Here is a 15,903-nt window from a genome sequence, read left to right as displayed (position 1 = left end):
AGGTACTGCTTCCTAATCATAGGAATCTTATTGAGCTCGCCCTCGAGCTCGTCCAACGGCTCTAACCGAGGATGAGGAATCACGGACTTCGGCCCTCTCCAGGGAAAGCCAGGAGCCGCTGTCCTATTATAAAAAAAGAAGCGATGCTGCCACTTTGGCCACTTGGTTTTGCAGAAGGCCCTAAAAGGCTGTAAAGGGATCAAGTAAAACCAAGATCCTTTTCTCTTAAACTGGAAAAAATTAAGGATTGCCCTCAGAGACAGATCCTTATCTAGCCTACGCAGTTCGGCAGCAAAGGCCGATAAGTGCCTCCAAGAGTTCGGAGTCACCTGACCTAAAGGGAGTTGAAAAAAATCTAGCAGCTCTACAAAGGCAGAGGGAAGAGGGAAACGAAGCCCGCATTCCAAGCTGGCTTCATAAACGGTGGCGTAACCCTCCGGCGGCGAGTCAGCCCTATGAAGGTCGTCGGGAATCGCAACCTTCCCCCCAGGAAAAAAATATTTTTCGTGTAAGGATATCACAGTATCCTTACTCAAGATGCTGTGAAAATACTCTACGGTCTTCTCCCCGGATTCTTTCCGGCTAGAAGACCCCTTACCCCCTTTCCTACCGCTACCTGACTCAGAAGAAGAAGAAGAAGACATAGTTCTTACTCTTTGAAAGTCTGAAGAAATTCTGAAGAAATTCTTGAAAGCGGAAGGAAATTTTTACGCAAAAGAGAGAGAATGCAGAAGAAGCAATAGCAAAAGTGTTCAACTGATGAAGAAAGGATGTACTTATCAGATTCGGAGAAGATTTCAAAATCATCGCACCGTTTCGAATCCCACCTTTTCAGGATTCAACGGCCGGATTTTACTGTCGAATTTAATGCAGTCACGCGCAAGGCACGTCCCCTGACGTCAGCCTCCCCCGTACCTTTATCCAGAATGCCGAAGTGACTCGCTTCGCCGAAGTGATTCACTTCGCTTTTCGGGGGGGGTAGTGATGGGGTACGTACTAAACAAGCCCAATAGCAGTGACGGCCCATCAGCCCAAAGCCCAAGGAAGAGTATCAGTTCGGCATTACCAAAGAGTTCGGCCCCAGCCTACAGCTCGGTAAAAGCCGACCAATCAAGCTCTACTCTCAGTTCGGCATTACCAAAGAGTTCGGCCCCAGCCTATAGCTCGGTAAAAGCCGACCAATCAAGCTCTACTCTCAGATTGGCAAAAGCTGCTCGGCAATAGTTCAGCAGTTCGGTCTCAGTATTCAACCGAACTGGGAGATAGTGGACCCATGCAGGATCTCCACGACCTCCACTACTCAATCTATTTAGTGGTGGACCCATGCAGGATTTCATGACCTCCACGACATCCACGATCTAATTAGTGATGATGTAAGCCACGACCTAGTTAGTGATGATGTAAGCCACGACCTAGTTAGTGGTGATGCAAGCCACGATCTTAGTTCAATGTATAAATAGAACTTAGATCAGATAGACAGGGGGGCTCTCTAGACATCAAATATCATATAGCAAGTCTGTATTTGTAAGCTGGAAAACCAGATCAAGCAATACAATCTTGCCCTCCTTTCTTCCCGTGGACGTAGATTTACCTCAGTAAATCGAACCACGTAATTCCTTGTGTCGTGATCTATATTCATTACCTGCATTTACTACCATCAAAAATTCGCCCAACCATCAGGCGCGACTTAAACCGCGGACGATGGCCATCGTCCGCGCCATCGTCCGCTCCATTGCGGACGTCGCGGACGATGGCTATCGTCCGTGACATCGTCCGCCCCATTGTGAAGGCCGCGGACGATGGCACGCGGACGATGACACGCGGTTTCGTTTTTTTATAAATAGCGTTCATTTGTAACATTTCATTTCACACGATTTCATCTTCGAAACTTACATTTACATAATTACTACGAAATGGATTCAAGCCCCAATAGCCCTACGTTTAGCGGAGAGGCGCATTGGCCGGGTACAGAACCCGGCGATTATCGTTCGTTCGGCGACAACACCCATTACGATCCCGATTTCAGTACGGAATCGTATGGGTTGTCTGATATAGAGCCGTTGCCGCACCGCCCAACCGCATCGGCCGATCCCGCCCCCGCAGCGACCGGTGCCGCCAAGGGGAAGGCGAAGCGGAACCGGCAGCGGGCGCAGAAGTTGCCGCCTCTCGGTCCGTACGAACTACACCGACGACGAAACTCTCACTTTGGCCCGGTGTTGGGTAGATATATCGGAAGATCCGATATTCGCCAACAACCAGAGACAGACCGCGTACTGGGAGCGCATCGCGGACCTCTACAATTCGGTCAAGCCGCCGACCGCGTACAAGCGCAAGAGTGAGCAACTCCGTAAGCACTGGGATCAAATCAAGAAGCAAGTGAACTTGTACTCGGCGGAGTTCGAGAAGTGCGTGCGGTCACAGGGGAGCGGCGAGAGCGTGCACGACGTGCGCTCTAAAGCGATGTTGTCGTACCGGTCGATGTTCGGCGAGTTCAAGCACGAGGCCATCTGGGCGCTCTTGAGGGAGAAGCAGAAGTTCCAAGGTGGAATTCTGCACACTGGTGCGCCGAAGAGGACGAAGGTCACCGAAGCTGGTGACTACACGAGCAGCGGCAGCGGCACTAACCCGGTTGACCTCAACCGGACGTACGTGGATGAAGGGAGTTCCGGCACACCGGTGTCCTCCCGGCGTCCTCCCGGCATCAAGGCTGCGAAGGCCAAGGGGAAGGCGACCGCGACGTCATCGTCGACCGCTGCAACCCCTGTTCCGGACCCGGATGAGCTCCCGACGCAGACGGCCACCGCGTTTGCGTCGTTAGCTACAGCGTCGATGACAAGGACGATGTTGCAGACGCACAAGGCCCTCGAGAAGTGCACCGACCCCGAACAAGCCGAGTATCTCCGTGCATTACTCGATGAGTTGCGTAGGAAGTTGGGAATTGGCCCGACTTAGTTTTTTTCTTTTTTTAGTTGAATGGTGTAATTTTTTTTATTATTAAAACTTCGCCGCTAGTTATTTAGTCGTTTTTTTTACTCGTTACGTGTTATTTGAAAACAGTTAAATTAATTAAACAAAACAACAAAATGATGATGTGACGCGTCATAGGGCGTCCCACTGCAGGTGGAGAAGGAGGAGGATAAAAATGCTGACGTGGCGCACCTTAGGGCGCCCCACTGCTGATGGTATAAGTACTTTACAAACATTGTACGGTTATACTTAAAATTTTTTAAATTTAGTTAATCTTAACTTTAAAGAACTCAAAAGTTTCTCCCAATTTAACAGTTTTAGGACGGCGAACCCCTTTAGAAAGTCGGAATTATGTCAGATATATACACTTCAGTGAAATTAAATTTAGCACACACAAATAATATTAATTGTAATGTAAACCAAACACACACACTCTCCTCCAAAAAATGCAAGTGTATGCCATAATCTAAACCAAATGATATTCATTGTAACTAAACTTTAATATGCTGTAATTAATAAAACTTGATTATAAATCAATAAATTCAAAATAAAACATACACAAATATTTCGAGAGGAAAAAAACGCCGAATACACAGCACAAATGATGTCATAAACAAATAGTTCGGGAAAACCAAGCAGAATACACAGCACAAATGATGAAATGTCATTAGCAGAGCGTGTCTGCTAATTACAGATACGCAAATTGCACGTTATATTATCAAACTTAACAGCTAACGCATCCGATAGAAATAGAGAGAAAGCGAGTCATTCAACGATACTTGAACCAAAAAGAGAGGGAAAACTAGATCAATTATACCTATCCAAAGTATAAAAAGGTCAAACTCAAATCTTATATCTGAATATAAAGGCCTGCAGATTAATAACAAATGGAATCTTCTCCAAAAGAGCTAAAACACAATCTACCCTTGTCTGATCCAAAACTAAATATAGGATCAGAATCATCTTGGTTTGATGCACTACTTGTCGTTGATGGAAACGAGAACACTACACTTGGTGCTGACTTGTTAGAGCCAAAACTGTAAGAAGGAATACTAGGAGTATCGCTTGGTTGGGATGTTAAATTTGGTGAAGAAGATGGCATGATAGAAGGCGTTGGCGGTTCTGAGAGCACACCTGCAGAAGCAGAAACAGGGAAAGTGAACCCCACTCCATTGTCCGAGGAAGCTGCACGTAGTATAGTCCTCTGGGTAAATATTGACGGCAATGAAGGTTTCATCCCGTGACTTTTCAAAGCTTCTGCTTCAGTTGTTGTCTTTGCATCCTGTCCATTACTTAGAGGAGGAAGAGAAAACTGCGAACCTGTCTTGGTCTCTCTATCATTAGTCGTGGCAAGAGCATTCTGCAACAAGGACTTAAGGCAGGAGAACAGATTTAAATACCATTACCAGGAAATATGAAACAAGAACTTCTAGTGCATAGAGAAGCAACATAGGAAGAGAAGTACATACCTTATTCCAATTTCGGGGCTGAGGACCAGAAGTTTTATGACCGAAAAGAGGAATTGTATCTGCACCTGCAGTGCTGTTCGAAGAGCCACTAAAAATTGAGCCAGAACCTTTAGTGATTCCGGTAGCTTCATCTCTTGCTTCATTCATTCCTTTGGCATGATAATTTCCTGAAAAATTAAACTTATTGCTACTTTTATTGAATTCCGAAGGGAAATTTGGGCCGGAAGTGTCAGTATTCTTGTGGGAAGCAGGGTCTTCAACGTGTGCTGAGCTTCTACTTTCTACGTTACTGACATCAGTTGCATCAGGAGAAGATCCCCATCCAGTCACCAACCTTAATTCAGCCTCCTTTTGCTTAGGGGTTGGCTTGTTTCTATCGAGAAATTCCAGTGCTTTCCTAGCTGCCTGACTAGCAGATAAGTTCATGCTAGACATACCTATATCAGAGGGTAGTGAAACATTGTCCCCTGACAAGTATTTAGGTACACCGCTAGTTTCACCTGGCACAATATTCTTTTCTACACTAGGTAAGAAACCTTCAAATTCTTGGGTTGTAGGGGCTTTTAGAGGAATTTCTTTAGGCGAACTCAGGAAAATGGATCCTCGTGGACGGATTTCAGAAGCAAATTTATTCCTCATACGACGAATAGGTCCCACTGAACCATAAGCATCAACTGTCTCACCCCTTGATTTCACCTGAAAGTCATTTAAATTCATTATATGCTAAAACCACAAGTCTAAAACATTTTGTTTGCCCCCTCAATAAATCTGACCATGCAAACTGATCATAGGAAACATATACTTATTACGTATTGATTATAGTACTCCTTATATAATGAAAAACTCCTTTGGAACTATGGAATCATAGATGGGAAGAGCATAACTATAGAGCATGGAATTATTACAAAAGCAAATAATACCTGCTCATAGGGGGATTCTCGAGATTGTCGAAAGGGAGTTGATGTGTTTGCATACTGACTATCAGCTTGTAACTGAATCACAAAAAAATGCACGGTTAAAATGAGTAACCCTAGTAATAACATATTCTGCCAATGTAATGATGCCTACCTTGGTTTTGGACTTTGACAGTATGGTTCTTGAATAGGGGGTTCTAGGAAAATCTTGAAGCCTGCTCCTCCCCCTCTGACCCAGTGGTGTAGTAAGACCATGACGTGTGTGCACCACAGAGCCAGGCCAACATATGGATGGCTTAGGTGAAGGTGATGGAAAAGGTAGTGGCTTTCTTGTAAACTCATTGGTTTGTTGTGCTCTTTCACTGTTAGATATGGAATTATGAAGATCTTGGCCTTCTTCAGTGGTACGACGAGACATGTATGCACGAGCAAGATCAATTGGGGAAGCACTTACACCAACAGGAACCTGTGCCATTTCTCGACATAGCAGTATTTCTACTCATAAGAATAATTACATGAGTGCATACAATACTTAAAAAAAAAGTTGTATCAACTGCATTAATTTTCAAATAAAACTAATAAACATTATTACCCTAAAAGGTTTAACAAGTTTCACCACATTTCAGGCCTGGCAGGTTGTAAATTGTACTGAAAGAAAGAAAATTCTGAATGATATACAAGAAATATGCACTCACATCTGACTTTTCACGAGAATAGCCAATCACAGTTCCCTCAGTATATCTCTGTCTCCCTTCAGAAGGTGTTATGAGTATTTCAGGCCTCCATGGAACAAGCTGACCATCATCTTCAGCATTACTGCTTAATTTTTGTTCCTCCTCCTTATTCACTCTTGAATTTAATATCTCCATCAAATGAGTGATTTCCTCCCTGCAGTGTACCAGACGAATCAGATGCAATTCCTGGGTTATTAAGAAGAAACTAACAAATACTCCCTCCGCATTAAAAAAAATAGAAACATTTGAAACGGCACGGGTTTTAATGCACAATTGGTAAAGTAAGTGAGAAAAATTGGTAAAGTAAGAGAGATGAAAAGAAAAATGAGTAAAGTAAGAGAGAGGAAGAGAAAAAGTAGTGAAAGTAGAGTTATTGGATTGTGGGGTCCATGTCCTAAAATAGAAATATTCTAAAGTTTCTATTTAAGGAATGGCCCAAAATGGAATAGTTGCTATTTTTAAAAAACGGAGGGAGTATATTTCTAAATATACCTAGCAGTGACTACATACACTATAGTACATTTCAAGAAATTTAAACGGACACTGAGGGGAACTTGTTTATGAGAAGATATCCATGTTAGGCATCTAAGTTCCACCACCCACCAATCACAATTGTAAGTAAACTATAAAACTCACAGCCAGACAGCAGAAACTCGGAACTGATCAAGATAAGCAAGATTGGGAATAAGCTTCATAGTCATAACCACTACATCACTAGCACTTCCTATAATTACAATATGTTCTGCTTTTGATGAATTCTCTGACCCAATGGTTTATGTGATCAGACATGCATATGTCAGAAGATTTCAGATTGGTGACTGTGCTTCGATGACGATGAGAGAGAAACAAGTTCAACTACATGAAACTAGAGTAATAGAGAGAAATGTTCAAAATGGGAAAAACACAGTGGATAGATGTGTTCTCCCAGTTGTTCCCTATGCTTCTGCATTGGAGTCTGAAGATAAGACAAAAAAGTGCACCATGTATAATTCAAATGTGTAAACTGCATGCACTGCTCAAAACTGAAATGAATGCTGTCTTTTTTTAATACTTCCATTTTCCCTCACATGTAAATCATATTGAAAGAGGGGAAATCACACAACAATCTTCATCGTAATACATAATTGTCTGAAGGATTACTTTGATTAATCTATATTGAGTTAATCAATCGCAATACATAATTATCTGAAGGATTACTTTGATTAATCTATATTGAATTAATCAATAGTTCAATGCACGTTAGAATGCTGGAAACCCTTCATTCTTAAAATCACACAAAATACACCATCAATGTGAAATAAAAACAAATAACATATACTATCTCGACACTAAAACTTAGAAATCCCAAGGACTTTTTATATAACAATGATCAACAAAAGCCCTAAAATCTTGCAGTTCCGTATAGTTCAGAAATTTCCTCATAGAAATAGTTGCATTCAAAATAATCAGTTGCTACGCATTCAGAGTCCAGCAATACGACATGTTTGCTTATACATCAGTTGCTAAATTAATCACCAAAAATCGAACTTTCAACTCTAAAGTTAGGGCAAAGGCACCGATATACGAAAAAGTACCTAGTGAAAGTGTTGCCTTTAATCAGCTGCTCGATTCTGGCAAAATCGGAATCATACCGAGTTCCATCCTTTTCTTGGGTAGATCTTAGCACCATAGACTGCACAAAATCATATAATATCACAAAAAAATCAAATTCAAATTCATTCCAAAAAGAATACATATTGATATAAACAAGCACTTGCAAACTAGAAAATCCGAGAAAAACGAGGAGAATAATAAGGTGAATGCATCATTCAGGATCGGAACCTGAGTAGTGTCGTGCAAATTAGCGCCGGAAATATTCATGATTTTACAACTCAAAATTCAGAAGAAAATAGTGAGCTGTATTATTTGTTATGGCTGCCGAATTGCAATTGGCGCACACTTTTTATTTACTGCCGATTTCAGTAATTACGTTATTTGGTTGCGGTTTGAGTCTTGGCCCACTTATTTTTCACATTTTTTTTATCAAATTACACATGCTACAAAATACAATAAAATACTACTTAAAGATGCAAATTGTAATTTAAAAAAAAGAACTAAGTTTGTCTTATAAGGAAAGCATAATTAACAGAGTGATATATAAACTTTTCGACCTTGCAAAAGCATTCATTTCATACACTATTACTCTTTTGAAATTGACTTTGAAGTTGAAACTAGTCCTGTTTATTAAAGTCAAAAAGTAAGTACTCTAAAAATTAAAGAATTGTAGTGCATCATATACATTCTTTAAAAATACGCTTAAAGTATACTATACAAACTAAAATTATTATAAGTATACACAAATAATAGTAGTATATGTGTTTGACGTATCGAATATGAAGTGCATTACCAATTGAGTTAGAGAAAAAGTAAAACAAAAATTAGATGTAGGGTTTATTAAATTCAATATATAGAATATCAAATATAAAATTAACAATATGTCCCCAATCAAGCAATCATGGAATCACCATTCATTTCTCGAGTGTGAATCACTCTGACTCAGTGCACTACGCGCAGTGCTCATTTTAGGCGATCTCTTGAATGATGTACTAAATAAATAAACAAAAACAAGAGAGAATTCTAAATAATAAGAAAATATGAAAATGTAACGTTTACACTGAATAGTTTGAAATTCTTCTTTTACAACATCTTCAATCGATTTATGATACATATCAAAACATCCAAATTCTTAAAAGTTAATAAATTTTCTATATGAAGCCAGAATACAACCACATAGGTTGGATGCAGACTCGGAAGTAACCCTCATAAGAATAGAGGTAGTTTAACTCGTTTTTATTTTTATAAGAGTAGTCATATGTCAAATTTAGATTGATGTTTTTATAATTCATATTGATGTTTTTAATAGTAAAATGTTGTAAAATTGTTATAGGTGAACGTGATCGGTGGTTGGGACTTTGGTTCTACTTTAAATTGAGTAATTATAGTATAATTTTGAGAGGTCAAAGTAGTCTCGCAGCGTAAGTTTTGTTAGTACTCCAGCTTAAACATCAGCTCCAGCTCCAGCTCCAGCTCCGGCGACCGGATCTGCTTCTGGCGGCTATACTCCCCGATTGACGGTATTAGCTCATCTCAAACGACGTAACTGCTATTGCAGCGCCTCATTCTGTCTCGTCTCTCCTAATTCTCTTGCTTTTTGCTCATCTTTGTGGAGAGGATTACAAGCTTCTACCTAGTGCATTATATACATATATCTACATGAAAACATGATTTTGCGCTCCTTTTGTGTGATTTCAATCTCCAATTTAATTTCTTTTCAATTCAATTGGATTCTTACGACTTCTGCAATTGGTTGGAAGAAGAATCCTATCTGATTGCTGTAAATTAGCGCGCTAATCAATCATGATGATTAATTTGTGCAGTTGTTTTCTAGTACCTTTTTATGGCTGCTTCATAAGGTTGACTTCTGTATGCAATAAAACTGGTTCGTGATTGTCAGGATTGGATATTTTTGGAACTTTTGCATTTCCAAACACAAAATGATGGGAGCGAAGAGAAAAGTTGGAAAATATGAGCTTGGAAGAACCATTGGAGAGGGAACTTTTGCAAAAGTTAAGTTTGCGCACAACACAGAGACGGGTGACAATGTGGCCATTAAAATCTTGGCCAAGAGTACTATTCTCAAGCACAAGATGGTCGACCAGGTATACACTTTATTTGTAGATGTTGCTATTGTTACAAATTTTACTGTTATCAGTTAGATTTCAGCACTGCAATCAGTAATCCCTTTTCTTTTTCTTGAAAAAAGAAACAAAACTATGGTGCAACTTGATATATAAAGCTTCTTTAGTCTATTCCTTTTGTGAAGAATCTCCACTCTCCCAGAAAGTACAGGAGATTTCTTCAAGCAAGTGGAAGAATCTTATATTTCTGAAAATTCTAGTTGGGGTATTGTTTTAATGAACTCGAAGCGCATTATGCTATTCCCGATCTGCGTATCTGGAGCTATATGGTGTTTTTTTTCACTTTTCTTTATTTATTAAATCATATTGGTGACACATTTGTTGGTTCACAGATAAAACGAGAGATCTCAATAATGAAGATTGTCAGACATCCTTGTATAGTAAGGCTGCACGAGGTATACTTAGTAATTGTCCATTTGGATTTTTTTATTAGAACCCCATTAGAGCATCAGGATCCATTGCTTGCTGACCTTCTCTTATATTTATCTGCCTACTAGGTTTTAGCCGGTCAATCAAAGATATACATAGTTCTGGAGTTTGTGACTGGCGGAGAACTTTTTGATAAAATTGTAAGTACTTGTGTAATTTTTGAAAAAATGATGTTATATTTCCCATTTGACTGTGTTATGGTTAAATGAGCACTGAAACCGTCTATCTTACATGCAAACTGAAAATATTGTTTGTGCTGGATATTACATTAAGCAAATATGCATATCTGGACTTGTATCTTTAATCATGTCATAAAAAAATTGGGAAGATCTAATGTGGATACATTTGGGTCACATTATATTTCTATGCATTTGTGTATATCTATTTTCGGAGCCCTCTGATCATGTAGAACCGATGATTGAAGTCATTATATTGGGGTCATACCTTTTATAAACCTTGTGATGCGGAATTTATCTTCTTTTCCAATCATATGCATGATTAACTGGCCTACTTGTATTTCTTGATGCCCAGGTTCACCATGGTAGGCTTTCTGAGAATGAATCAAGAAGATACTTTCAACAACTCATCGATGTAGTTTCACATTGCCATAGTAAGGGTGTGTACCACCGTGATTTAAAGGTAAGCGGAAGTCTTTAATGATGATTGAATTGATATCCATTACTACTATTGTATTTCTAATGTTAATATTTATGTGTATAGCCTGAAAACCTGCTCCTTGATTCCCAAGGAAAGTTGAAGGTTTCTGATTTTGGACTGAGTGCATTACCTCAAAAGGTAAGCACTGTAACCATTTAAAATTAGATGATTCTTTAGTGTGGTACTGCCAATTGTGTTAATATTGGGGCAATAAATGTGATTCACTGTTTTCTCCTATTTTCTGGAACCATGTCCAGGGAGTTGATCTTCTTCACACAACCTGTGGGACTCCAAATTATGTTGCACCCGAGGTATGATTTTCATATGATGCTATACTCTGTTGGATAGATATCTTGCACGTAGAGTCTGAGTATTTTGTGCTGCACTTTCATGAATAACATACTGGTTAGTTGGATTCCTTATTTTTTGGAATAACATACTTTTGGAAAAGTTGCCTGTACCATTTTATTGCTATCTTTTCCTACGCTTGTATTGCAGATCGATCATTAGAGAACTAGAATATAATCTGCCCCTTTCTTCTTGTTTTACTACCAAATCTACTTTTCTATCTGTACAACCATCACATGGACTAGTCTGAAAAAACAATCTGTGAGTTTGTGTTGTGTGAGAGAGAAAGAGAAAGGGAACAAAGATTAATACGGATCTGCACGGCTAACCTGCCACATTTTCAGCATCATTTGGAACCATCTCTGGAAGGGCTATATTTAAGTCTAAAAGAAACCTTCTGAACTACAGAACAGCAAGGGCTATTTAATTCTTAAAGAAACCTTTTGAACTGCAGAACAGCTAGATTGGCTTCAAGCCTTTGTGACTGAGGCAAATATACGACAAATGTGTGGTTATTTTGGACTTAGTTGATATGGAAATAGTGTATCACCTTGCCTTCTATTTCTTGTATATGATTGTGCAGCATCTTCTAACTTTATCTAGATAGAAATATCATGAAGTTGCTTTAAAAAGACTTGACAATAAGCTGTACTTAATGTATACTGGTGACAAAGGTCATACCAAAACCATACAATAGGTAGGGATTTCTAATCTGGTGAACTGCCACCCTGATATCTCATGTCAATTTACATCTCTATGTTGCTACTGTCTATGCTGCTATGAACACAAACAATGTAAATTTAAGAGTAAAATTAGGTATATGTCTTAGAAGCATGGGTTTGTAGATCTTGAAAATTAATTTAGATGGCCATATAACATGTCTAGTTGTGCAAGAATCTCTCTCTCTCTCTCCTCTTGAACTCGGGCGATGGGAAATTTGATTTCTTAGCAGGACTGATCTATTGCGGTTGCTAATTTATTTGCTTGGCTTCATTTCCCCACTTGTTGCGACCATTTCTTTTCACATATGTATCTGAGAAGATATGCTGTTGAACATCCATTAATTTAATGTAGAAGCTATTGAATAGTTGTTCTCCTGTCCGCTTAATCATAACCTTCTGAAATCTGCACGCTTGTGGGGCCTTAGTTATTTCGATAAGTTGTAAGTTTTCTTAATTCATTACCTGAGAAATCCTTATTCTTATCTGCTGTCCTTAATCATGCTTGCCATTTATGGACCTTTGTTATTATAATGCTTTAGGTACTAAGCAACCGAGGTTATGATGGTGCAGCTGCTGATATTTGGTCATGCGGCGTGATCCTTTATGTTTTAATGGCAGGATATTTGCCATTTGAGGAAATAGACCTTCCTTCCTTATATAACAAGGTTAATAAATTCATTATATTTTTTAATGTTACAAATATTATATTACATTTTTAGTATGGATCTGTACTAAGTTATGGACAATGATTTATTAACACGTGAAAAAATTATATTTTTCAAAGCTTCATGAATTTCTTATCCAATTGGTTTAGGTTTTCTATCAAAACGATCATGCTAGGTGATTCAGTGAGGTGCTAAATCTATCGTCAGTAGTTAACACAAAAACATTTCAGTGGCTTCCTTTAATCTTATATAGTGGATTGTATGATTTACTCCCATGAATATGAGTGGCATGTTTTGACTACAAACAGAAAAAAGGTTATATCTGCCATTAAATTGAATTCAAACTATAGTTAAGAATCTCTAACTATAGTTTGTTTTAGTATACCTTGATTTTCTTTTAGTTTCATATAATATCAATAGCATTATATTAGCTTTTCCAGAGAAGCTCTGTTGTAATTTGTGAGGAATATCATTTAAATTGTGTTTCGTCATTTTCCTGTTTTGCAGATTAATGCTGCCCAGTTCTCATGCCCGTATTGGTTTTCTGTGGGTGCAATTGCATTGATACATAAGATCCTTGACCCGAATCCTGAAACAGTAACTACAGAAACCATGTTCATATCCAATTGTTCACTGTTCCTGGCATCTCTTAACTCTACGTTTGATTTTTCAAGCATTGCACACACTCTTTTACTCATTCTAAAAATCAACTGCTGTATCCTCAAATCTCCACTTGTTCCTCCTTATCATCATTCTACCGTAATAAGAAATCACGAGTAGCATAGTGAGTTTTACAGTTGTCGAACATTGGAGCTCTAGAATAGCAGATCAGACACAACCATTGAACCTTATAGATCATAATATACCGTAGATGCAACTTTTTTTTAATAACTGGGACCTTAGCCTTCGTAAAAATATTTTAAATAATCCTCGTAATCTGAGGTAAGATATCAACTGGATCCATTAGGAATGAGTGTGATTGCAAAGTTGGTCACAATAAAAATTAATGAAAAATCTTTTTATAGTTAGTCAGAAGATATATAGCAAGTTGAATTTTACACATTAGAACATTTGATACGAGTTATAAAATTTGCACTTAGGAGTAACTTAATAATATTGGATCAACTGAGTTATAAACTCAAACTGAATAATGTTTCTGCACCATTTTTTTCCTGCAGAATTAGCAAGTGTAATTTTGATTTCTACAGAAATGTGGTATTATTTAAATTATCTCGTATAAAGAGCATTCAGATTTTATTGGATGGTGTTCGATCCTTTCTAAAGCCAATTGGGTCTCATTTTTTCCAATCCATTTGGACTTCTATCCGACTTTGAATTTGTTAATATTATCATGAAGCTTTTGCAACATCTTGCAACTTCTCATTGACAATACAGTGTTTCCATTAGTTCTTAGTGTTGTTTGATCACTTCTCCCTTTCCCCTCTCCTGTTTCTTCCCCTAGTTGCTGCATTCCATTTTGACCCACAAGAAAGGGCTTGGCCCTTCTAAGTAACCACTATTTGCAGCGAATAAAAATTGAAGGAATAAAACGAGACTCATGGTTCCAAAAAAGTTATGTCCCTGTCAGACCCAGAGATGATGAAGTGGTGAATCTGGATGATGTTCGTGCTGTTTTTGATGACATTGAGGTTAGTTTGTTCTCTTCTTTTATATAGTTTCTGTGCTGAGTTGATTATTTATGGTTTGATGAGTTCCATGAGCTGTTACTTTATCTGTAAGTTAGCAATTCAATTAGAAATATTATGTCATTTGTTCTATAATACCAATTGCTACCTACCATTTTTTCATGCAAAGAATGACAATCACATTCTTTGGTCTAGTCAGTATATCTTCATTCAGTGTAGCAATTTTATCAACAGTTTTTACTCTTTCAAATTTCAGGACAAATATGTAAATGAGGAATCTCGGAATGATGATGGTGGTCCTTTGATAATGAATGCGTTTGAAATGATTACACTTTCCCAAGGGTTGAATTTATCGGCCTTGTTTGACAGGCGTCAGGTATAAAAATTCAATTATGACATGACATCTGCAATATTATTTTTTCAAGGACGAAGGCTCTCAATTTGTTGTTACTCTACACACCATTGTTGTGTTTGGCTTGACTTGACTCAAAATTGGTCTATGCATATATGCAGGATTATGTCAAACGACAGACTCGTTTTGTTTCCCGACAACCTGCAAAAGTTATAATTGCAGCAATTGAGGAAGCTGCTTGTTCAATGGGACTCAAGGTTCACACAAGAAGTTACAAGGTCTGTTTCCCTCGAATTCTGTGGCTGAATGTTGTAAATAAATTTTTGGATTTTCTGTGCCATCTCAGAAGAGATTTCTAGATGATGAGCATCATTTCCCCTTCTCCTCGTACTCTTTTGGTAACTGACAACGGCCTTATTCAGTAATGTGATGGGCTCAACTATGTCTCCATAGCAAGTCTAGGTTGCAAATATGTTGGGTCTGAGGTTACCGTTCTCTACTATTCCGTAATCACTTCCAATTCTATACTTTTAACAGACGAGACTCGAGGGCGTATCTGCTAATAAAACCAGTCAATTTGCTGTGGTGCTCGAGGTAAATCATAAATGTTAACTCATGGTTGCTTTCCAAATGCTTAATATCTCAACATGTCATGCATCACATGCTTGACTTCATACTTGTTCCACAAAGGTATATGAAGTTGCACCATCCCTCTTCATGGTGGATGTCCGTAAGGCTGCTGGAGACACACTTGAATACCACAAGGTGACTCTGTGCTTTACCATTCCAAACCGAGCCCTGCTCCATCCAGCGCAAAATGATCCATTACTCACCCTTTTGTTTCTGAGTATCTTCTGCAGTTCTACAAGAATTTGTGCGAAAAGATCCATCATATTATCTGGAGAGCAAAGGAAGGGAGTCCTGGTCCTGCTTTGCTTAGAACCATGACTTGTTGATCCAGTTTCGAAGCAAAGCAATACAAAAACCCTTTGTAGAACGGGGGGTTGCGCATTTGTGCTGTAAGTAACTCTGTTTTCGGAAGCAAATTGCACAATCTTGAGCTATTATATATTACTTAGAAAGCAATAAAACCATAGCTTAGATACCATCTAAATCATTATTGTTATCAATGATGTATGTATGCATGTGTGATAGCTTCATGTGTGGGAAAAGATAAGGTTGTTCGTAGATTTATACGTGACATAAGTTATGTTGTAAGCCGATGTACAGTCAATAAAAATAGGTGAACTTTTTTCTATATAA

The 15,903-nt window shown here is 38.6% G+C and overlaps 2 protein-coding genes across 2 annotated transcripts; one reads left to right on the top strand and one right to left on the bottom strand.

The window, feature by feature from the left end:
- Positions 1 to 3,759: 3,759 nt before the first annotated feature.
- Positions 3,760 to 8,046, bottom strand: LOC121809325 (nuclear pore complex protein NUP1-like). Its single transcript, XM_042209894.1, has 7 exons — positions 7,906 to 8,046; positions 7,659 to 7,756; positions 6,046 to 6,238; positions 5,505 to 5,816; positions 5,357 to 5,428; positions 4,437 to 5,132; positions 3,760 to 4,339 (listed from the first exon to the last, which is right to left on the bottom strand). Exons 1-7 carry the CDS (start codon positions 7,942 to 7,944, stop codon positions 3,845 to 3,847), a joined length of 1,905 nt encoding a protein of 634 aa, XP_042065828.1. The 5' UTR covers positions 7,945 to 8,046; the 3' UTR covers positions 3,760 to 3,844.
- Positions 8,047 to 8,747: 701 nt separating this feature from the next.
- LOC121809326 (CBL-interacting serine/threonine-protein kinase 24-like) lies at positions 8,748 to 15,903 on the top strand. The gene is made up of 16 exons (XM_042209895.1): positions 8,748 to 8,897; positions 9,011 to 9,197; positions 9,578 to 9,782; positions 10,154 to 10,216; positions 10,319 to 10,390; positions 10,782 to 10,889; positions 10,971 to 11,045; positions 11,165 to 11,218; positions 12,517 to 12,642; positions 13,150 to 13,239; positions 14,169 to 14,291; positions 14,545 to 14,664; positions 14,802 to 14,918; positions 15,178 to 15,234; positions 15,331 to 15,405; positions 15,501 to 15,903. The coding sequence occupies exons 3-16, from the start codon at positions 9,618 to 9,620 to the stop codon at positions 15,594 to 15,596; spliced, it is 1,341 nt and encodes a 446-aa protein (XP_042065829.1). The 5' UTR covers positions 8,748 to 8,897; positions 9,011 to 9,197; positions 9,578 to 9,617; the 3' UTR covers positions 15,597 to 15,903.

Source organism: Salvia splendens, chromosome 6, assembly GCF_004379255.2.
Source record: "Salvia splendens isolate huo1 chromosome 6, SspV2, whole genome shotgun sequence".
NCBI classification, from domain to species: Eukaryota; Viridiplantae; Streptophyta; class Magnoliopsida; order Lamiales; family Lamiaceae; genus Salvia; species Salvia splendens.
Note: the sequence above shows the minus strand (reverse complement) of the source record. Positions and strands in the feature narration are given on the sequence as shown.

Excerpts from the sequence above, each read along its gene's own strand:
- LOC121809325 (XM_042209894.1), bottom strand. The coding sequence starts at position 7,944 with ATGAATATTTCCGGCGCTAATTTGCACGACACTACTCAG. Across the intron at positions 6,239-7,658 it reads AAAGGCAACACTTTCACTAG|GGAGGAAATCACTCATTTGA; the intron begins GTACTTTTTCGT and ends GGTACACTGCAG. Across the intron at positions 5,817-6,045 it reads ATTCTCGTGAAAAGTCAGAT|GTTCCTGTTGGTGTAAGTGC; the intron begins GTGAGTGCATAT and ends GAAATGGCACAG.
- LOC121809326 (XM_042209895.1), top strand. The coding sequence starts at position 9,618 with ATGATGGGAGCGAAGAGAAAAGTTGGAAAATATGAGCTTGGAAGAACC. Across the intron at positions 13,240-14,168 it reads TTGACCCGAATCCTGAAACA|CGAATAAAAATTGAAGGAAT; the intron begins GTAACTACAGAA and ends CACTATTTGCAG. Across the intron at positions 14,919-15,177 it reads TTCACACAAGAAGTTACAAG|ACGAGACTCGAGGGCGTATC; the intron begins GTCTGTTTCCCT and ends TACTTTTAACAG.